We start from the raw sequence: 24892 nt of genomic DNA, 5'->3' as shown, positions 1-24892 counted from the left end.
TTGGCAAGTCACCAGTATCATCCCCTGCAGAAATAGGATATGTGTAAAAAATAAAATTAAAAAGTCTTAAAATAATAGTCCCTTAGTACAAACAAAATATTAAAGCAATAACACAGTAAATGAATTTTTCAAATTGACTAAAATATGTAATACTTTATATCACAGGGGTTAAAGTTAGCAGGTTGCTTTCCAAAACTAAGGCCTGCAGCAGTATTTCAAGGAAAAAAAAATATACACCTTTTTTATTAGTTATATCCTGGCTCTATTCTACTATTTAATAATGTCACATTCACACACTACCTCTCAGATGCCACTCCTAAGGAAAACAGAATTATTTCCCTATACAAAAACTGTTTTGCATGCAGGGTAGTTGTCTAAACCCCACTCCCCCAACCAAATACACATTTAGTATGAGGCAATTTAGCTTTTTTATGTTGATATTTACCATCTAAACTCAGTATCCCAGAATAAAAGATTCCATACACTTCACAGCAAAGACACATACTGTGGTTCTAATGAAGCAATATATACATGCCAGACACTAAAAATTAGAAAAGCAAAAGAGTTCATTCAACACATAGCAGCTTGTATCTAAATATATACATGTGTTTATATGTTTTCACAGTTGGACTTTATTCCTCTTATAGTCATAAATAGTATTTTAAAAGCTCAACTGATCAAAATGCAATACAAGAATGCATCAAATAAATCTTTTAGACCTTTTAAAACAGATACTTAAGTCAGTAAAGCTTGAGGTTTGTGTAAAGGGTATTCTGTTTGTCCTTTCTATTGGGGAAGGCAGAGTCTTCTAAATACAGTAGGAGAGAAACTCCAGAACTTTGGAAGGAACCGGCAGCTTCTGAACTTCTTGGGTAGGCATCACTCTCCGGATTGACATACGACATAAGTGTTGAAGGCTAGGAACTTGCCTTGGAGTGGCCCAAAAATATACACTTCCATCATGTGTCCTAAATGAAAACAAAAACCAGAAGCTCAGTCACTCAAGCATGTGTTTCAGTATCTCTAAAGAAGCCCTGGTGGCAAAGTGTTTAAAGCACTAAGCTGTTAATGTAAAGGTTGGCAGTCTGCATCCACCAGCTACTCTGTACTGTGGGAGAAAGATTTGGCAGCCTGCTTCCATGAAGATGACAGCCTTGGAAATACCATAGGGCAATGCTACTGTCTTACACAATCACTATGAGTTGAAACTGACTTGATGGCAGTGGGGGTTTTCTTTGGTTGGTTTATAGGTCAAACAACTATCATCATGTGTGTAAGATTTACATTAAAACCTAATTAATGAAACCCAACCAATGATCTGTCACAAAGTGACAATATTATAAAGAGTACCAACAGAAAAAAAAAAAAAAAAACCCACTGGCTACTTTGACTAAAACCACCTTCAACTGCTTTTTAAAGAAAATATAAAAATATATTTACCCAGCAGCTAAAACACTGCCATCAGTAGAAAAGGCACAGCAAAGACCATTGCTCAAAGATGCAATTTGTATTGGATAATCCTCATCAATTCTCCAGAACCTCACCATTCTGGAAAGGAAATGAATTGTCTAGTGACAATCTAGTAGGGTATTTCAGGTAAAAGTAACTGTTAAAATTCAGAAAGAAATACACACACACAGAGCACTGTAGCAGGCAATAACTGTTGTTTCATAAAACATGTTATGGTCTACTATCCACCAGTTAGTAACTTGGATCAATTCACACTTAAGAGACTACAATGCACAGCTGCCTTCCTTTTGCAGGTCTGTATGTTCACAACTGGAAGCTTTCTCCTCACTTTTTCATACAGGCAGTTCCCAGTTTATAAATAATAAATAAGTTCTGGTCCTAAGTCTGTCTTTAAGTTGAATTTGTATGTAAGTTGGAACAATTAGGTTTGGTTCATGTCTAACACCTGTTAGTCAAACGTTTGTCTTAGTATACTGTGTACCTTTCTATGCATAAAAAACAATAAAGACTTCCAGATACACTAAAACCATCTTTAACATAATACAAAAATAATAATGTTTTGATGAGCATCGCAAAGTACCACACATTTGTTACTGCAATTCACTGTATGTAACTTGAATTTTTAATAAGAGGCTTTACGAAGGTTCATTTTTAACTGCGTTCATATATTGGGGACTGCCTATACTTTAGTCCTCTCAGTGGATACAGTATTTTTATCATTTGTTTCACTTTGGAAAATTTCCTTCTGCTTCAATCTTTATAAGATAATTACTGAAAAAAATCTCTGTGAGCTGAGCCAAAAGCCAATTAACATCTGCCCAAGTTTGTCTAAACTGGTTACCATATAAGAAACACAGGGAAAGGCATGCATTATCTTTAGTTTACATAAATATTATTCAGGCCAATGTACTTTAAGACCTATCAAAGATCCCTCAAGTCCTTGCCTACAGAAAGACACTAAAACTCAAATTGCAGGAAAATTTCCCCCACCCCAGGCTTAAGAAGTATCAAAAGAAATCTTTAATAATTAAGTAAGGCTATAATTCACACACTCACTTATCATCAGCAAGGCTTGCAACATGTAGACCGTCATGACTAAATGAGACAGAGCGCACCCATCTGTCATTTGCTCCTCCAGCAAATATTGGAGTAGGTGGGGGAAACAGATGCCTGCAGGCAAACATATTTTCAGTGATAGGGTCACTTCAAGAAACAAAACTACCTAGGTACAAAGCGCATCCATCTTTGAGTAAGTTTTAAAGTGTACTTAATGAACACAGCTGAGAAGACTGAGCAGAGATGGTATGTCCAAACTAAATGAAAGGGGCCTTGAAAGAACTACTGATCTCTTTTTTTTTTTTTAAATAAAAAAGTGGTTTAAGACACTAAGATTACATTTTTTAACTACTGGTTTGGGTTTAACTTTGGTTTTAACTATTTCCTCAACATGGAAATACTAGAGACCTGCCAAACTGTTAAATATTATAAATTATTGCTTCTAGAAGGTCAGAAACAGTTAAATATCAAGACTGGTACCAAGAAAGACAAATTTATTTTTAGAATTTGTATCTAAAGATATGCATTATTTAAGAGCTTAAATAACAACATATTTTAAAATTATGTTAGACTTTAATGTTAGTGATTCTAATCATTCATTCAACTTCTTAAAGCTATAATAATAGCCAGAGTTAAATTATGGACTAAAATGATTCACGCTATACCCACCCAAATTCCATCAGAATGCGTCCAGTATGTGGATCCCAGATATACACTCGAGTATCGTAAGATGCAGTAGCCAGTAAAGCTCCATCAGGAGAAAAGTCACAAGCTACAACATCATGGTGATGTCCTTCTAGTTTCCGTATCATTGTGTATTTGTCCATATTCCAAAGGAAAACCTGCAATAAAAAGGCAATGTTATAGCTTCATTCAAGCACACAGAAGCAAAAATGGTACATTTTAAACTAAAAATGCTAAATTAATTAAGATTATATTAAACATTATAAATTATGAATAATTAAAATATGCTCAGTGTCATAGATTAAAATCAGTCTTTTAAGTTAATTAAAACAGACATGCAAAATCTATTTCAAATGCTTCTGTTAAATGTTAATCAAAAAATAAGCCTAAACACAAAATAAAGGCAATGCGATTTAACCACAAAATTATACTGAAATCTGTTTATTTCAAAAACTAATTAAAATATATGGAAATAAATAGGGTTAAGTATTACAAACCCTTCTTTTTTTTTTTTTTTCCTTTTTCCAGAAACTACTAAATTAAAAAAAATATATACAGACAGAAAACGTATGGTTAACAAATTGTTACTCCATTGGCATCTCCCTTTGAGATAATCACTTGTTTACAATAGGCTTGGATCACCAACGTGAGCCTAGGAAGAGAAACAGATACTGCAAGCAAAGAGAATTTTCACAGCCAAATGAAATTTCTTTGGTAAACAACAAGGATGTTACACCACATTACAAAATGAAAATGCTATTTTATGAAAATAATACAATCGCAACAATTCCTGAATCAAGATATACCAATCTTATTTTTCCCAAACTGACCACAATCATTAGTCATTGTAAGTATAAAACATTTAAATTACTTAAGTACAAGTTTACATATAGTTTTAGATTTTAAAGCTCAGTATTAGACTGTGCAGAATAGCTCTAAGGAGGATTTAATGTATATTTCAATCTGTTAATATTAAATGTGAGCTTTGAAGTTTATAACAATCCAAAGAACACAATCTCTCCCCTCCTCTTGGAGTAAACCAATCCTTTTTGCTACATTTTTTTTTTTTCTGCACAGACACAATGTATTACTTCTAAAGGAAAATAAATATAAATTTTAAATTAGATCAAAGACTTAAGTTATCACTAGCATCTCAAAGAATTAAAAAATAGCAGAGAAACCATTTGAAAGAAAGCCAAACTGCTTTACATTAAATTGGTTTCATTTGTCAGACTTCTAATTCCATTAAACTGGAAGATAAATTTACTCGGAGTCAGTGGGTTTCACTGTGGGGAAAATTATTTTAAAAAAGAAAAAAAAGAAAGAAAGAAAAGCAGAAAGTGGACATCGACCAGCACCTGTGTACGTACAGTACACCTTGCAGCCGAATGCAAGGTTACTTCATCCTACGGTAAAGGTCGCCCCCAGCCCGGTAGCCAGAGATGCCACTCTTTCTGCCCAGCTAACACCATTGTGCGCCTGTGTGCGAGTGGTGCCAGCATAACCTCAATCACACCAATATTGCTGCCACCACCTGTGACAGGGAAAGCAGAAGCATATGGAAAACACACAGCCTAAAATAGCAATGTCAACATCTAGCTTTGATCTTCCTATGATTTTTAAAGAACTAAACTAGGTATTTTGCTTTAAACTTCCAACATTTGCAACTACCTTAACATACTTCTTATTCTTAGCTAAATAAAATGCATTTCACCAGCCTCCCATCCCCCATTAACTCAAAGTATATTGTGATCAACACATGTATTTGGACATCAATCATTTTCATAAATACCTGAAGCTAATAAGATCTCTTTATACAACACAGAGCTGATAGACAACTAAAAGAGAGTTCATCAATTAGCAAAACTCTCCGAAGAGTCATTTATTGAAGCTGTCTACAAGTATGCTATGTAAGACAATATCAACTTTCATCTATACTTCATTGTAGGACATACATGAGGGCTATTTTTATTCTTATTAGATTTTTAAGTTACTTTTTTTCAGTTAAATGTCCAGGACCAGCTGGGACTCAACTTTAAAAACAGCAAACTGGACAAAAAATAGAACAACAGAGAAAGTAATTAGCAAGGGAATGTCTTAACATTTGGACTAATCTCTTCTACAGCATATAAACTTCCTAGATCTTACAAAAAATAAATGTGACATACCCTTCATTTTATGAATAGTATCTCTAACTAAAAGCAATCCAATTTCTCACTTCACAATCAGTAACTATATTAATTTCCTTCATGCAAATTCTCCCCCATCATGAAATAAAACATTTAGGATATTCATGACACCGAGCACAGACTTAATAGGTTACTTAGATTTAAAATGATTATGCACACATTATTACAAATCCAAGTCACAATGAATGTACAAGAACTTTGATACATACTGCTTTACTGGCTCCAACTGAACACAGCATAGACGAGTCGGGAGAGAATGCACAGCTGTACACCCAATTCTGGTGCCCCCTCAATACTTTCATCATGTTTCCTGAACAAAAAGAAGTTATGTGTTAACCCTAGAATCCATTTCAAATGAATAGCACTTCAAAATGGTACTAAATCACTGAATTACAAACTTCTATAGCTGACATGCGTTATCTAGTGTATTATTCACGATAGCAAGGCTTGGCAATCTACACCAGTGCCTATTTTTGTAAAGCTTTTTATTTGTTTTATTAGAACACAATCATGCTCCTTTCTTTACATATTATGTATGGCTGCTTTTGCACTACAAAGGCAGAGTTGAGTAATTATACGAAGATCGCACTATCCACAAACCTTAAATATATACTGTCCTTTGAGTTCAATCCTCCTATTCCATGAATGGGAACACAGCAAAGTTAAAAGACTTGTTTAAAATCTTCAAAATGCTTTTTCATCATTCTTCCATTTTGATAATTTAACATGTCATGCCAAAGCTCCTTGTACATTACTCACAGTACCTACATTAACTCTTAATTTTACAAATACTTACTGAATACCTACCATACTCCAGGTCTTGTTCCAGGCACTGAAGATACAATTAAGAATAAGATAAAGTTCCTATTTTTTGGTACTTAAAATTTTACTGAGACTATTCTTAAAAACCTATGTGCATAACTGAAAATATGTCGGGGTATGTAAACACAATTTAATATACAAAAGAATATAAAAATTTATCAAAGAACTTAAACGGTTGGGATCATTTCTCCAGTCCATAGCTAAGGAATCCAAACACTGATAAAACGCAGAGGAAGTACCTCATGGTTTGGTAACGTTCCAGTATTATTTTATCAGACAATGGTTACTACCCATCAGCTGGAACAATTTCTCCAAATCTGAGGGTTTTGCCTCCTACTACATTTCAATTTAAACTATATTACCTCTGAGCAAGCCTACGTACCTCCAAGTTATAGATCTAAGTGCACCAACAGATCTCTTTTAAATACAAAGCTTTAATTAAAAAAGATAAATGATTTTGTTGTTGTTGTTATGGGCCATGCAGTTGGACCCGACTCATAGCGACTCCTCCTTGGGTTGCCGAGGCAGTATCACTATGGAAGTAGATTGCCCAACCTCCCTTCCAAGGAGTGCCTGGTGGGTTTGAACTGCCAGCCTTCTGATTAGCAGTCAAGTACCTTAGGCACTATGCTACCAGAGCTCCTACGATTTTATTAGGGGCTCTTAAAAACGCAAACTCTTTTACAAGGGGGAAGAGATGCTTAACTCTGGTCCACTCAAACAAAGTAGCCTCTCAAACTTTTTTAAGCATCGCAAACATTAAAGTTTTAGAAAAGGCTCTCATACCTTTCTATTGATACCAACATAGCTTTCTAACATATTTAAAAAGTGTCTTTAACTTTTAACAAAAGAATTTCTTTGCATTACATGTTATAAATTATGGCATGCAAATCATGTTTAATTTAAACTTTATTGGATTATCTTTTTGTTACTTCAAGGTCTACTTAAATATTCACTAACCAAATGCAGGACATTAATAACGTCCCCTTAAAAGAAAATGACACAGAAAGTTTTTGTAAAACTCTAAAATTAAACCACATTTTGTCCTCAAATAGTTGATAGAGATCTGTGTGGTTAATTTCTGAATAAAATATCAGATTGTTTACACAGAACAACTGCTGGCTCTTATCCTGGGTCCTGTTTATGTTTTTGTTTGATCTGTATTGGGAAAAAGACCAAAGGATTAAGCAGATAAAAGGTAACTCTGATCATATGCCACTTATAACTGTCTAAGATGATCCTAATACCTCTTTTAACAGTAATATCAAAGAACTAATGTTTTTTACAGCCTAGGAAAAGGACATACCATCATCTTTCAGGTCCCACACTCTGAGAGTTTTGTCTCTTGAAGCTGACACTAGGATCAAGCTCCCATCTGGAGCAAAAGTTAAATCTCTGACCACTTCAGTATGATCCACCAAGTTAAGGAGGAGTTTTCCTAAATACAACAAGAAATTTAAAAATAAATAAAAAAGACAGTGTTAATATTTTTTTTCACCAGTTCCTTTTTTTAAAATGAGCTGCTTATCACTTAAAAGGTAAATGAATAGAAATTCTTAGGCACCTGACTAGTAGACCAAGTGATTTAGATTCACTATCTACATGGTATTAAAATGGATTCTTTCCAAGATAACAAAGCCTAAATTTATCAGAAAAATGAAAAGAGAATTGCTGAACTATAAACTCCTGGATCAAGTTAATATAAAAAAATCCTTTATTATCTTCTAATCTTTGTATAGTAGAATTAAAAAATGTAAAATATTTCCTTTGCTTGTATTACTGATGGACTGTTGCACTCCCCAAGATACATACTGTCTCACAACAACCTAAATTTCTGAACACAACCTCAGTGACAACATAGACTTTACCCATCTAGTACTCTAAGAATTTTGCTTTCTAGGAAAATCTACGCGCTTTTAATCAAATTTCCTGACTCCTTATCCCCACTCTATGTTAGTATCACTTACTGTGCTAAATGTACATTATCATTTTAATATTCATTTACTCCTTCAAAATTTTGAGTACATATTGTCAGAAACTTGCTTTAAGTAGTTAGTACACAATATATTTGTTTTGTTTTGTTAAACATTTTATTGTGTTTCAGGTGAAACTTAGCACAGCACATTAGTGTCCCATTCATCAATCCATATACAAATTGTCCTTAACACTGGTTGCTATCCCAGCAATGCGCCAGCATTCACCCCATTTCCATCCCTCCAGTGTCCCTGCTCCTCCCTGCCTTCTCATTTTTGCTTTTGGGCAAATATTGCCTATTTGATTTTGTATAATTTGTTCTGAGGAGCACTTTTCCCATGGGTGTTACTGTTTATTTTGTAGGCCCATCTATTATTAGGCTGAAAGGTAATCTGGGAGTAGCTTCCATCCCAGGTTAAAAGGGTGTGGTAGGGCAACAATCGGGAGGGTTCTCCACTCTCTACTAGTGCAGGGAGTCTAGTCTTTTTATGACTGAGTTTTGTTTTACACACTGGTCTCCATTCTAACTAGGACCTTTTATTGTGTCCCTGGTCAGAGCAGGCAGTAGTGGTATCTACTTCTTCTGGTCTCAGGCTAGAGGCGGCTGTGGCTCGTGTGGGCTATTAGTCCTATGGCCCTCGAGTCTTCTGTTTACTTCACTGTTTCCTCTGCCCCAGACAGGAAGAGACCAATAATTGCATCTTTAAAGCACCCTTTTATGACCCCAGATGCTACTTACCAAATTAGGATGTAAAACATTATCTTTATGAACTACATTATGCCAACTGACCTATATGTCCCAACACTATGGTCTTTAGCCTTCAAGCACAGTAACTCAGTGCCACAAAGGGGTGTGAAGATGTCTAAAAAGTTTCCATAACTGTGCCCCTATGTGTTCTATGAATGTATGTATTTTCACACAGATATGGGTAACCACTCACAAATTTTTGGTTACTATTTACATTTGCTTTTAATTGCCCAGAGAATTTAACTTTGCAACTTATCTCGTTAAACTTCAGATAAACCTTCACTAAAACCTTCTAAAGATTACATAATGATTGCTGAAGCCAGGATCACTTTGGAAGCCCCTAACCTATCAACCACTGAAAAAGTATGTAAGAAAATGCCTTGGTATTTAAGTCAGAGAATTAAATTAAATTACTAGTTGATAAGTGGTAATTAACCAAGTATCTCCTAGATATCCCCATCCTTTTATAATATTCTTCTAAGAGTGATCAAGTAGTGTGAACTCCGTAAGTTTTCCTAAATAAAACTATGAGCTGAATAAAAGCTATTCAGGAAAATTATAAACACACAGTCATAATACTCTTCCCGCTTTTCAGTTAAAACCCTCAAATCCTATATCCCAGTGTGTGTGAGTAGTGCTCTGCATCACAAAATAATCAGGTCTGCTTTTAAAACTATGACCAAAAAACAGCTTAATAAAGAATTCATACCTGTATATACATCCCATATTTTGATACGCCCATTGTTTAACCCTGTGGCAAGGAGTAGCTGATCTTGTCCAAATTTGAAACGATGCCATTCTATATTTACACAGCGACTCTGTTTCTCTGGAATGGAAGACCCAAAAGCAAGACTCCAGACTATATCTCCACAGTCTATAATATGTTCACGAGGCTTATTTTTCTGGCTACCATCACTATTTTGTCTTGACAATCTTAAACTGCTTGAATTGGTGACATTCTTGGTGCCATGCAAGAGACTGGAGGGAAGAAAAGGATTGAAATTGAACTATTTTATGCTGGACTCCTATGGGTACTGAATAATGTCATAGTATTTTTTTGCTTGTTTATTAAAGTAACTTCAACTTCAATATGATTACAGTGATACTGGATAACAAGATCCTACAGATGGGAAGGTGAAAAGTTGCTATTTGGGCTAATAGAGTATAACTGAATAAATTCAGATCATTAAAGAAATTCTCAGGGGAGAAAACACTGCAAAAATTAAAAAATAAAAAGAAGGAAAAGAAGAAATTCTCAGTGGCTGAGATAACAAAGTAAAAAATAAAGAAATTTAATAACTTATTCACCTTCTAAATTTTCCTCAAGCATCTGACAAAATCCCATACTTGCTATATCTAAAGCAACATATAATAAAACATTAATGAATATAACCATGAAAGTTGACTATAAATTAAAAGCAGGGCAAGATTAAATTTCATATATAACACATTTTAGAAAAGTTTCCAAAAATATACAATTCAATTAACCTCAAGCAAAGGGACTGCAAATACATTAAAAAGTAACTTCATCATTTATACAGTACTGTTATCTAATAAAATTATTTAAGCCTCTGCCGTGAAATCCAAAGTGAATCCAAAAAGGTAAAGGTCACTTGCCCTGGTACAACACATCTGCACTAACAAGGTACAAGTGATCAGCCTTTTAACTCACAGAAAAACTTAAAGACACAAAAGTATCTGAGAAAACAGTCTATACTGTCAAAGGCCAGACAGTCCTTTACACACATTTTCCAGTAAGTATACTGCCTATAATTCAAATACATTTACAACAGTATCTACAAAGGAAAGTCTTAAATACCAAAATACTTTATTACCCCAGACTTAACTCCATGAACAGATACAAAGTACAAAGAAGAAGTGTCTTACAAGTTCTTAAGGCACTGAGACCACGGAACCAGCTTTACTGTACGATGTCCTTGTGACCAAGCAAAGTATGAACCATCTGGAGCAAAAGCAACAGTCCAATTTTCACGACCACATTTCTTGTCAAAAGGAGCTGCTGGAGCTAAAAGTTCACCTATAGTACGTGATCTCACTAAAGAGAAAAATAAAAAACACATATATCATTATAATCAATGAATTTTAGACCGTCTCCGTATTACTTTGAGACTTACCATACCCTACTGAGTTTTCCCCTTTTCTATGGAGACAGGCTAGAGTTTTGCTTTCTACTCCCTTAGGGGAGATACATGGTGTAAATACCCCTTACTGATAATAAATTTTTGTTGTTGTTGTTGTTATGTGCCATCAAGTCGGACCTGACTCATAGCGACCCCTCCTTGGGTTTCCAAGTGAGGCAGTATCACTACAGGAGTAGATTACCCCATCTTCCTTCCGAGGAGTGGTTGGTGGGTTTGAACCACCAGCCTTCTGGTTAGCAGTCAAGTGCCTTAGGCACTATGCTACTAGAGCTCCCAATGAATCTTTAAGTTGTGGTAAAAGTGGTATTTCTGAAATTTCCAGACGCAGATGCAAGAGTTATTTTAGAAAGCTGCAATAAAAAACTGCTCAAGTAACAATGCCTTCGAGTCGGATCCAACTCACAGCGACCCCTCCTTGGGTTTCCGAGGCGCTATCTCTACAGAAGTAGATTGCCCAATCTTCCTTCTGAGGAGTGGCTAGTAGGTTTGAGCTGCCAGCCTTCTGGATAGCAGTCAAATGCCTTAGGCACTATGCCACCAGAACTGCTAATGACCAATTAAGGCTGGCAATTTCTGAGGTCTTTGTATTATGTTATATCTTCATCAAATTACTACCTTATTTAAAATCCAAGAGACTAAAGTTACTTGGCAAGAAAATTATCTTCCAAATTAAATTTTTTGGTTTTCAAAAATCATGTGCCATTATAAAATACTACACCATTACTCAAAGGAAAGCATTATGAAAACAGTCCATTCTAACACGAGTATCTTTCAGACCCAGATCACAAAATTACAAAACCCTCAGAACTCAAAGGGGCTTAAAGATTTTGTCTAACCAACACTTTAAAACTCATTATATTCATAATTCTCAAATAGTAGTTCTCACGTGTCTTCCTAAGGGACCACAAACTGATCCAAAACTAGAAGCACAGTAATTCTTTTGGTCCCTAAAGACTAAGGACAATTTCATACACTTTAAATTTATTCAGGATCATTTAAATTTAGCATTATGACAAAAACTGGCACATTATTAGAGCGTAAGGAGAATTTTACTTCCGTATTTTACAAGAAGCACGCTCAACAAGCTCCTACTGTACACACGGAAAGTCAGCTGCAAGTTCCTCAATTTTGGAAAAGGAACTTCTTTTATCAGGGTATGTCTAATACTGTCTTAGGTTGGTCCCGATTCCAAATTTTGCTTTTCTTTTCCTGTTATAAATTATTGTCAGTTTATTATTATTGTTCAGCTTCGTTGTTACCTATTTTGTGGCTGTCAACTCTACAGTGTAATGTATTTTTATGCATTTTTGGCTTAAACTGTCCAACTAAATGCTAGAGTAGCTATATACACAATTCCCCAAAATATGCTCATTTGGTGACATTTTCAGTATGAATGTGTGTTGTATCAACAGCTACTATAGCAGTAAATATTTATTGAACAAATATGAAAGCACATGTGTGAATTCCCATTCTTAAGTGATTTAAATATGTTCCTCACCCAGTTCTTCAATATATTAACAAGTGAGCCAGGGCCCCTGAGTTTGCAACCTCTGCCTAAATAATTTTTATTTTTAAACTTAAGTTTCTATTAAATGACATCTTTTTAAAATTCATAAATTTTCTGGAGAAAACACACAAAGTTCACAAAAAAAGTTAAAAATTCAAGTGCAAAATATATAAATTATCTTAAAAAGAAGCAGCTTCTGGTTAAACCAGATGTGTACATTAAGTCCCTACAAATGTCCCACTTACAACTCAAGTTGTTGTTGTTATGTGGCTTTGGGTCAGCCCCGACTCATAAAGACTCCTCCTTGGGTTTCAATGGCTGTATCACTACGTAAGTAGTAAGTAGATCGCCAACCCTCCTTCTGAGCTTACAACTTGCCCTTTAATGCTACGTAAATCTGTCCTCATTGTGATACCACTGAATCAACCACCACTAGTAACAAATTCTTCACAATCAACTTACCTTGTTGCACTTGCAGCTTTTATAGCACTGAAAAGGCTTAGAGGTTTTTTTTTTGCACTTAAAAAAACAAAATCAAACCCACAGCCCATCTGACTCATAGCAACCCCTCAGGCCAGAGTACAACTGCCTCACACAGTATTTCCAAGGCTGTAAATCTTTACCAAAGCAGACTGCCTCATCTTTTCTCCCGTGGATTGGCTAGTAGGTTTGAACCACGGACCTTTTCGTTAGCAGTAGAATGCCTTAACCAATGCACCACCAGGCCTCCTTTCTTGCACTATGTTGTTGTTGTTGTTATATGCCATCAAGTCGGACCCGACTCACAGCGACCCCTCCTTGGGTTTCCGAGGCAGTATCACTACGGAAGTAGATTGCCCCATCTTACTTCCGAGGAGTGGCTGGTGGGTTTGAACCGCCAGCCTTCTGGTTAGCAGTCAAGTGCCTTAGGTACTACTCTACCACAGCACTTCCTTGCACTATATATAGTAAGGCTAAAAAGAACCGTATGCATTTGTTCCAATCTACCTAAATATTCAACTTAAAGACACGTAGTAACTGATCTTATTTGTATTCCCCGTGACTGCCTGTATACTAATGACATTTCTATCTCAAAAAATAAAGGACCAGCCTTTGCATTCAATGTCATTAGATTAGACTAGAATTCAGCTCTCCTTTAGCAAGCATAAAGGAGCTCTGGTAGCATAGTGCCTAAGACATATCTGGCCGCTAACCAGGTCAGCAGTTCAAATCCACCAGCCACAGAAAGCAGGTAAGGCAATCTACTTGCATAAAGATTTACAGCCTTGGAAACCCAATGGTGGTTGCTACGAACTAGAAGGGACTCGACAGCAGTGGGTTTTTTTGTTTTGTTTTAGCAAGTATAAGACTAAAATTTCCCACAGAGGAGACTCGTGTTTTCAGTCTGTATTTTAAGATCACAAGGCATTTTTCTTCTTTTACCTTGGCCACAATCACAAAACCCCTCCTGACTAAAGACAGGTAATAAATTAACTACAAAACAGATTCCAAAGGCAAAGATCATGAAATAGTGAACACATGAAATAACATGTATCTAAAAAATGCCTTCATAGTGTTTCCTTGTTAACAGAAATACCAAATGACTTCTCAAAGTATCTCAATTTAAATACTTATTGGTATAACATTAAATACCTAGCACAAGGTTTAATAATAAAGTGCTTTTGGAGGGAGGCAGACAAATCTTTATTACATTACCTGCACTGTTTAATGATAGTATCCTATGAAGTTTATGATTTAATATCCTTGTATAAAGGTAAAGCCTGCCATGGGAACTCAGCCATAAGATGTAACACTATGTTATTAATACCTGCACACTAGAGATATCATCTGAGTCACTGCTGAACAAAGCAAACCAGACTTAGCACCTTCAACTTCCTCACATTTTTCCCTAAAATTTCAAAACCAGAAAGTCGGACCCGACTCACAGCAACCCCTCCTTGGGTTTCCGAGGCAGTATTACTACAAAAGTAGATTGCCCAACCTTCCTTCTGAGTGGCTGGTGGTTTGAATGCCAGTCTTCTGGTTAGCAGTCCTTAGGCACTATGCTACCAGAACTCCCACTTTATATTATAGCCAGGTAATAACATTAAGACCTAAATATGGGTGAAAAAAAAGAAAAATAAAAGGTTACATTGTGTGTGGATGGTTCTTATTTATGAACCATGTATGTATATCAAGCACCTCTACTCATCCGTTAGAAGAGAGGACTGGAAAAGTTTTCAAAGGTACTTCAAGATGAAGTAAAGTAAGTAAATGAAAAGATCACTCATCTGTAATAACACTATGTGGTGGGGGGTAAAAGCACACTGGACAGAAGATCAGAACTTTTGAGTTTTATGCCCCACTGTAGTTAAGTACATAAAGTACAGTTAAAATAAAAATTGGACACATTTTGTGTATTCTCTAAATCTTTGAAAGTTATTAAAACTGAGGTTAAAGTCGACTCCTAACCAAACATTCAACTTTATGGCTAAGGGAAGGAAAGTCCAGAATTCTAAGCTGTTTCTAGATCTAGAAGATTCACCCACACACAGGATAAAGGGCGTTTTGGTTAGTTCTACTTCTCTTCTCTAGAAACACCTCCTCCATGTGTTTTAGTAAAAGCATTTTTTACTTAAGTACGGAAATGCAAAGATTGCTTAATGGTCACCTTAAATTTTTAATTACCACAGTAAGTTCACTGTAATTGAGCCTATCAGTCAATACACAGCACCCCTTTTTCCCACTAAAAGTTGTTCAAGCTATTCGTTAGTTTTAGTGAGAGAATTCAAGCAATGTGAGGTGCTTTCAACCCAGTCCTGGGGTAAGTCTTGAACCCTTAAGCTTCAACGTGCACACTAGCCTGAAAACCAGTCTTTAAGATAGCCTTTCCAGAAGTTACTCTTCGTACAACAGCTTTCGTTCTGTCACCCCACCCAACCATTGTGCTCCTCCCATAAGTGTATGAAAGATAATTCTGAGTCTCCTCCCCGGAACCACTGTCTTTTTTTTTTTTTTTTAATAATTGCTTTTTCTAGGCGGTTGGCATTTTTCGGTCACATTTCTCATTGAGTGTCTGGGGTGCATGAAGGCCCCCTGCTTTCGTTTACGGCTCAAAACACACAGATTTTGTTTTCCCATCCTAACCTTAAGTCTCTAACACTTGCCCAGTCACACCCCTTCTCTGTCCACTCGACGCCCCAGTCTCCGAGCAAGAGAATCACAGGATGCGGCCCTGAGTGGCCTCCAGATGAGGAAAACGGGGTTCAGACGAGCGAGCGCCCGCCTCCGCCACCCGGAGGCCGATGCAGTGCTGGGCCCCGGATTCACCGCCACCCATCGCCCGGGTTTCACTCTAAGATACACGTTCGTTCATCCGCCTCCCTAATGCCAGGCGCTCAATAGGCGCTCCATCAATATTGAGCCCAGTTATCGTTCAGGAAGCATCCATCGTAGGGCTGTTCCCGTCCTCTTCGCTCAAAGGCTTGGCCCCGCTAACTCTTCTTCCCTCAATCAAGAGATGTCCCCTCCCCAACCGCCTCCGGGGAGTCCTTTCCACTCCTGAGCCCCCGCGCGCTCACCCCTCACCCGCCAAACCTCGGGGAAGTCCGCCCCATGTCTCACCGATCTCTTTTTCGTTGACCCTCGGGGGAAAGCTGGCCATCTATGGGGCACCGTCTGATTCCGGGGACACGAGGCGGACGCAACAAGAGAGACGAGAACAACGACCGACGAGGGGCGTGACGCGGGGGTCGGTCCCTCCCGATCCCGGGGACGGAGGGGATGGGGGAGGGCGGTCGCTGGGGCTTCGCCTACTGCCCCGGGAAAGCTCCGAGAGCCCTCGGACCAAACTACGAAGTCAAATACAGACAATAGACCCTGGTCCCTGCCTCACACCCAAGGACCAACAACCTTCTCCCGACGCTGCGGACTGCAAACGAGAGACTAGAGACAAAATGGCGGGCGGCCCGGGTAATATCACGGCGGCGGGGGCGGGGCTTCGTGATGTTGGCGCCTGAAGTCGCGCCTCTGGACGCACAATACGTGACGGCCTCCCAGTGGGCCAGGGCGTTGTCCGAGGGGACAAGCGGGGGAGACCTGGAGCAGGACGGAGGCGGAGGAGGACCCGTAAACCCCAAGCAAGCCACGGTCAGACGACTGAGTAGGAACCAACTGCCTGTGCATTTAACCTGGTTTCGTGTTCCCGAGCCACAGTTTCACAGCATGGGATTTATAAATTGAAGGCCTTTAAAAAGGGCAAAGGTACACGTAATGGTAAATATTGTATATATTTTACCACAATAAAAAATTTTAAAGATAAAAATAAATTAGCTCATACCTTAAATATTGCATGGAGTTAAAGTGGCTAAACCTAAAAGAACAAAGAATACCTTTGAGATTTTAACTGGATTTGGCTGGCTCCTCACCTCCCACATGCCGGGGAACGATATTGCATTGATGAGGATTAGGATCTTTGCACCCCAACTGTCTGGCCGTAGTTATGCCTGAGAAAAGCCAGCTGATTTTAGGAATGGTGGAGGTGACCGGGCCCAAGGCTAAGAGAGACTTGGCCCTCCATAAGCTTCCTTTAGCCTGGGTGGTCTCGGCAGCTGGGCCTACCCCCCCCCCCCAGGACTCCCAGGGCTGCAGCGGAAGACTCGAAACCTCCTTCCAGAGGAGGACCCTGAAGGCCGGGAATTTGAAATATGCCGCAGATACTGACGGAGAAAAAGTTAAGTAGTCAAGTAGAACTTTTGAGAGATCTCAGATGACAACACACAGTGCACATCTACTTCATCTTTTTGTTTGCCTGAAATGTATAATTCTTCAAATAGTGACATGCTGGTTAGCACATGTAAGAAATCATCTGTCCTCCTTATTTTTCCAAATCACCCTGCAACACTCTGGTGTGGTAGTGGATGAGGCATTTGGCTGTTAACCAGAAGGTCGGTGGTTCAAACCCACCAGTATTCCCCGGGAGGAAGATGAGATAATCAACTTCCCTAAAGATTTACAGCCTTGGAAACCCAATGTTGGTCTCTGTGCGTCAGACTTGACTTGATGGCAGTGGGTTTGGTGTTTTTTTTGTTGGTTTGTTTTGTTTTTTGCTACACTCAGCCAACGCATTTGGGAGTTTACCCTGTGCCAAGCACAGGGGGCTGATTGCGAAATATTCACAGTGGATTTTTTTAAATGCACTTTTGTAGCTTATATGTCAGTATTTACATAAAACTCATCAATTCTTTTAACTAACTGCTAATACCCATAATACTCATACAGCCGTTTATGGAACCCTGGTAGCCGCGCAATGGTTAAGCGCTAGGCTGCTAACCAAAATGTGAGGTGGAACCCACCAGCCACTCTGAGGGAGAGAAAAAAAAAAAAAAAACAACCACACTGTCGTCAAGTGGGATCTGACTCACAGCTACCCCTCCTTGAGTTTCCGAGGCAGTATCTCTACCGAAGTAGACTGAGGAGTCGGCTTTCTGAGGAGTGGCTGGTGGATTTGAACCGCCAGTCTTCTTAGGAGTCAGATGCCTTGGGCACTATGCCACCAGAGCTCCTGTGAGAGAGAAAAGACGTGGTGATCTGCTCCTGTAAAGATTAAATCCTCTGCCATTGAATTGATTCCAACACATAGTGAGCCCCATTGGGTGTCCAAGGCAGTAAATCTTTACGGAAATAGATTGCCCCATCTTCCGTGGAGCAGCTGGTGGGTTTGAACCACCAACCTTATGGTTAGCAGTCAAATACCTTAGGCACTGTGCCACCAGAACTTCTTCACTAGATATTACAGCATAGGTAATCCTGTGGGGCAGTTCTACTCTGTCACTAGGGTCCCTATGAGACAGAATCAACTCCATGGCATACATTAGTACCCGTTTACCTGTAATATCCCATACAAAATCATGGAAAATATCTCTTCTTGAGTGTCTACTTCTAAATTATTTTGGTGATTTTTTCATAAAATTGTGTAATTCCACCCAAGCTTTTTCCTGGTATCCAACAGACTTCTGGACTATTTTCTCAACTGGCAGCTTATGACAATTGAATGAAAAATAATTTTATTTGTAAACTCATTAGTGATAATGAGCTCTGGTGGTGTAGTGGATAAGGCATTTGGCTGCTAACCAGAAGGTCAGCGGTTCAAACCCACCCAGCCGCTCCATGGAAGGAAGTTGGGATGATCTACTTCTGCAAATATTTACAGCCTCTGAAACCCAGTGAGGGTCGCTAGGAGTTGGGACCGATATTCAATGGAAGTGAGTTTGGTTTTTTTTTTACTCCTTAGTGATAATATCTGATATTTATTGAGTCCACGCTACAGATGCTGACTGCCACATCTTTCTCCCACAGAGCAACTAGTGGGTTTGAACGGCTGACCTATCAACAGCTGAGCACTTTAACCACTGTGCCACCATGGCTCCTTCATTTCATATAAACATATATATGATTTCATATTTGTTATTTTAATGTATATACATTTCATATATATGTTTGTCATGTATCTAAATAGGCTTCTTATCCCTTGCATATCCTGTAAATATTAAGGTTCTCCGTAGTACTACCTTGCCCCACAGCGTTTGTCTTCCACACTCTCCCTGGGTTGTGACAGCCTTGAGTAATCAAGTAGAACTTTTGAGAGATCTCAACTGACAACACATAGTACATGGCTCCTTCATCTTTTTGCTTGCCTGAAGTGTATAATTCTTTAAGAAGTGAAATGCTGGTTAGGAGATGTAAGAAATCATCTGACCTCTTTATTTTTCCAAATCGTTTTATTACACTCTGGATCTCCAGCTCTCTATGAAGATCTCAAGTCCTTGCCTGATTTCATTCTTGAACTTGAAATTCACATATTCAAATGCTTACAATCAAACGCAACATGTCAAAACCCAGTACATGATTTCTTCCAAATCTCTTGCACCTTTTATATTCACTGCCCTATATACATGTCTCAGTCACTCAAGCCAGACCTCTCCTCTCCCACAATAGCATGTTGAATCAGTCCACAAAGTCTGTTGATATTTTGTTTTTTCTCAGCTGTCTAGTTCAAGATCTTGCCATGTCATGCTCTCAACAATTCTTAATAGCCCCACACCCTGAGAAAACATCTTAATGTATTTCCTTCCAGTCTTTCTTCAATTTACTAGCTGTGTTTTCTTGGACAAATTATTTAACCTCTCTGTGCCTCAGTCTCCTCATTTATAACATGGAGATCCTAACAGTACCTACTCCACAAGAGTTCTGAGGATTAAATGAGGTAATATATATATATAGCATTTAGAGCGGGGTCTGGCACAGAGTAAGCATTATATAAATATCAAATAATATTTTTATATTTTGTAATCCCAGCTAATTGCAAAAACCCAAAGATTAAAATCTCATAAAAAATAAGAAGTTGGCAAAAAAAAGGCATTAAAATGGCATTAAATATATGTAAATTAAAATAATAAATAAAGTGGAAAGTATCCATTTCCAAAATAAACCTGACCCAAGCAATAAAATCTTGTTCTAGTAGATAACCCCTCTCTTGAATCTTTGTTGAGTCACTCAGAAAACATGCTGCTATGTGGTAATCTGCTAAGGTCAATGTATCCATAATTTTTGTCATGCAAATACTTCTTTTGACATTTTTGAACCAATATTTACTATTTGAAGTAGAACCATATTTTGTGTTTGCATTTCCATTGTTTACTTTTCTCACATCTCAGTAAAATGTTGTACTAACAGCTTGCATTTTCACAGTTATACCTTTTAAGGATGTTTCTCAGCCCGATTCTGTACACTAAGAGGTAGACACATAAACATAAGAGAGAGCGAGCAATAATTGTCACTTTTTTTGTTCAGACAGAGTGAATATAGCCATGCAAATATAACCGTGCTAGCATTTATGAGTAGATTACAATGTAAAACTTTGTGTCTTGCCTTTGCTCTTTCATACTAAAATATAATATTATCCTATGTGGATGATAAGGGAGCCCTGGTGGCACAGTAGTTACAGACCTTGGCAGCTCATCAAAAGTTTGTTGGTTCAAACCCACCAGCCACTCCATGGAAGAAAAGACCTGGTGAGCTACTTCTGTAAAGATTTACATCCTTGAAAACCCTATGGGGCAGTTCTACTCTGTCCTACAGGGTCTCTGTGAGTCAGACTCAACTTGATGGCAATGGGTTTGGTTTTTGGTATATTGATAACTTTTTATACCCTTGTTTAAAAAAAAAAAAAACCTTAAAGGAGTTCTGATGGTGTACTGGTTAAGGCATTTGGCTGCTAACCAGAAAGGTTGGTGGTTCAAATCCACCAGTCACTCCGCAGAACAAACATGAGGCAACCTGCTTCTGTAAAGATTTATAGACTTTGAAAACCGGTGGAGGTCACTATGAGTTGGAATCAATTTCATGGCAGTGAGTTTGGTTTTGTGGAGGTAACCTTTACTTCATTTGGGGGTAAACTTTTTCTTTCCCTCCTCAGACAAATTTTTAACAGCACAGAAAGATGGTGTCCCCCTGTAATTAACTTTTCATTCCTCATTTGGACATCGCAGCTGTATTTCCCTGCATGTCATTCATGGATCCAGTCTATAATTGTGGCCCACCTTTTGTATCCTTTTTTTAAAGAATGCACATCCTCTTCTTGTAATTAAAGAAAGTAATATTGGTTAAAAGGAGCACTGTGGCATAGTGCCTAAGGCATTTGACTGCTAACCAGAAGGTTGGCGGTTCAAAACCACCAGCCACTCCGCAGAAGGAAGACTGGGCAATCTATTTCCATAAAGATTTACCGCCTCAGAAACCCAAAAGGGGTCATTATGAGTTGGAATCGACTCGATGGCAGTGAGTTTGGTTTTGAGTTAATATTCGTTAAACAATAACCAAACATAGAGTTTTTAAAAGGCTAATAAATTGTAGAACAGTGCTTTGAAGCCAAAACAAAACAAAAACTCTAACAACCAAAATGTCAGATATTTTATTGCTCACTAGTCGTGTGGTTAAATCTTAAAGATGAAAAAGATTGCCGGTTTTTGGGTTTTTGACTCTGCTGGCCAACACCAAATTTTCTTTTTTTTTTTTTTTTTTAAAAAAAAGGCCGGTTTGGAATGCATGCATTGTTTAAGCAATAGGAAAAAGTTTTGTGTTTTTGCTTTTTGGATGCCTCTGACTACTTGATGGGAGGTCTGGTAGCATAGTGCCTAAGCACCAGAAGGCTGGCAGTTCAAACCCACCAGCCACTCCTCGGAAGGAAGATGGGGCATTCTACTTCCGTAGTGATCCTGCCGTAGTGATACTGCCTCGGAAACCCAGGGAGGGTCGCTATGAGTCGGGTCGTCTTGGCACATAACAACAGCAACTGACGACTTGATTACTTCAGCTTCCCAAGCTAAGCCTAAGAATTCATCCAATTTTCCATATTTTGGGTGTGAGGCCAGGAGGGTTTTTTTTTTTTTTTGTTTAATTTTTATTGTGATTTGAGGGAAAATTTACAGAGCAAATTTACTTTCCATATAGCAGCTCACCTACGCTTTATTTCATGACATTGACTGCAATTTCCCACAATGCAACAGCTCTCCTCTCACTTCCTCCCCATAGTTAACTCTTACCTGTGTCCTTCCCTCCCATGCACTCCTGCCCCACAAGCTGTCTCCTTGTGCATATGTTGTTGTTATGTGCCATCGAGTCAGACCTGACTCATAGCGACCCCTCCTTGGGTTTCCAAGACGGTATCACTATCGAAGTAGATTGCCCAACCTTCCTTCCAAGGAGTGGCTGGTGGGTTTGAACCGCCAGCCTTTTGGTTAGCAGTCAAATGCCTTAGGCACTACGCTACCAGAGCTCCCTCCTTGTGCATATATAGCCCTTCTTTTCTCCATGATTGATCTCTCCAAGGGGTGTATCTAGCTAATGTAAGTGTTCAGCTCATATGCCTGTCTTTTGTTTGGAAGCCACAGGAGTAAGTTCCAGACCTGAACGGCAGCTAGGGGCCATAGTCTCAGTGATTCCATCAGGCTCTATCAGACCAGCAAAACTGGTCCCTTTTTTATTATTATTATTTTTTTAATGATTTTGAGTTTTGTTCCACATTGTTCTCCCATTCTATCCAGGATCTCCTACATAGATCCCCAGTGGTAGCCGGTTACTACCTTATTCTTCTGGTCTCATAGTCATATAGGCTGAGAATCGAATGGTGTACCAGTTGCTTGGCCTAATTGTTTTCATGTGTCTTTGGTTTTCTTCATTCTTCTTTGTTCTGGAAGAGGAGAAACACATCGTTGCATATAGATGGCTGCTTACAAGCTTTTAAGATCCCAGTTGCTACTCGCCAAAGTAGGATGTGGAACAATGTTTTGTGTAGTATGTTATGCCAATTGAGCTTGATGTCCCCTGTGACTATGGTCCTGAGCCCAGAGGTCCAACTACTCACTCCCTCTAGGTAGTTGGCTGTGGCCAAGAAGTGACTACAACCTCTTGTCCCTTGTCAGCTCTATTATATACCTGGGAATTCTTACAGAACATACAAATACACTTGTAGAAACATTGTCTGCCAACCCTATACATGGTCAGGGGCACTGCCACCTGCATAGACATACTAAATAGTTCAGCCTGTCTACCCATCTATCCACCCATAGATCAGTATTGGCCATCACTTACAACATTGTACTGTATGTGCAAAAGGGTTCATCTTTGTTGTCTGTACCTCCCATGCACCTCTCTGTCTTCCTCTTCCTCAGTGCCACTGTGTTGATCATTTCATCACTCACATTTGGGACATTGCCTTTTTCTTCACTCAAATCAATACTTGTCTTTACCTATCTAGCAGTATTCCCTTCCCTCACCTTCCATCCCTTTGTTGTAAACAACAAAAAAAAATTCCTTCCATATATAATAAACCTTTCCTTGATATTTTACAATAACAGACTAATGTAATATTTGTCCTTCTGTAATTGACTTATTTCACTCAGCATAATATCCTCCAAGTTCATCCATGTTATGTGGTGTTTTTCTGATTCTGTGTTACTCTTTATGGTTGCATAATATTCCATTGTGTGTATGTACCAAAGTTTAGTTATCCATTCTTCTGTTGATGGGCACCTAGGTTGTTTCCATCTTTTGGCTATTGTAAATAGTGCTGCAATGAACATGGGTGTGCATATGTCTGTTCTTTTCATGGCTCTCACTTCTTTAGGATATATACCTAGTAACGGAATGGCTGGGTCAGATGGTATTTCTAATTCCAGCATTTTAAGGAATCGCCATACTGCTTGTCACAGTGGTTGTATCACTTTACAGTCCCACCAGCAGTGTATGAGAGTCCCAATCTCTCTGCATCCTTGCCAGCATTTGTTATTTTCTGTCTTGTTGAGCTTTGCTACTACTACTGGGGCTAGGTGGTATCTCATTGTTGTTTTGATTTGCATCTCTCAAATGGCTAATGATTGTGAGCATTTCTTCATATGTTTGTTGGCCGCCTGAATATCCTCTTTGGTGAAGTGTCTATTCATGTCTTCTGCCCATTTTTTTTTTTTAAATTGTGATTTGGGTGAAAGATTACAGAGTAAATTCACTTTCCATACAGCAGTTCACACACACATTGTCTCATGACATTGACTACAATTTACCCCAATGCAACAGCTCCCCTCCCACTTCTTCCTGATACTTACCTCTACTCTGTGTCCTTCTCTCCGTCCTTCCCTCCATGCACTCCTGCCCCCTGAGCTGTTTCCCTGTGCATAAACAGCCCCTCTTTCTCCCATGATTGTTCTTTCCAAGGAGTGTATCTACCTCAGGTACGTGTTCAACTCATATCCTGTCTTTTGTTTGTCTGGAAGCCACAGGTGTGGGTTCAATTCCAGACCTGAAAGGCAGATAGGGGCCATAGTCTCAGTGGTTGCACCAGGCTCTATCAGACCAGCAAATCTGGTCCCCCCCCCTTTTTTTTCCCAAATGATTTTGAGTTTTGTTCCACATTGTTCTCCCTCTCTATCCAGGATCTCCTCCATAGATACCCCTCTGAGTGGTTGACAGTGGTAGCTGGGCACTATCTAGTTCTTCTGGTCTCATAGTCATATAGGCTAAGGATCTCATGGTGTACCAATTGCTTGGACTAATTGTTTCCATGAGTCTTTGGTTTTCCTCATTCTTCTCTGTTCTGGACGAGGAGAGACCCATCGTTGTATATAGATGGCTGCTTGCAAGCTTTTAAGATCCCAGTCACTACTTGCCAAAGTAGGAGGTGGAACAATGTTTTGTGTAGTATGTTATGCCAATTGAGCTTGATGTCCCCTGTGACTATGGTCCCGAG

At 38.6% G+C, this 24892-nt stretch overlaps 1 protein-coding gene across 1 annotated transcript; it reads right to left on the bottom strand.

Annotated features, from left to right (window-relative positions):
* Positions 1-808: 808 nt before the first annotated feature.
* WSB1 (WD repeat and SOCS box containing 1) lies at positions 809-16255 on the bottom strand. The gene is made up of 7 exons (XM_007937348.2): positions 16216-16255; positions 7528-7659; positions 5609-5709; positions 3196-3368; positions 2527-2640; positions 1441-1548; positions 809-968 (listed from the first exon to the last, which is right to left on the bottom strand). Exons 1-7 carry the CDS (start codon positions 16253-16255, stop codon positions 809-811), a joined length of 828 nt encoding a protein of 275 aa, XP_007935539.1.
* Positions 16256-24892: the final 8637 nt, after the last annotated feature.

This window comes from Orycteropus afer, unplaced genomic scaffold (assembly GCF_000298275.1).
Source record: "Orycteropus afer afer isolate SDZICR_OR568_19922 unplaced genomic scaffold, OryAfe1.0 scaffold00042, whole genome shotgun sequence".
Taxonomy (NCBI): domain Eukaryota; kingdom Metazoa; phylum Chordata; class Mammalia; order Tubulidentata; family Orycteropodidae; genus Orycteropus; species Orycteropus afer.
This window is presented reverse-complemented; position numbering and strand designations above follow the sequence as displayed.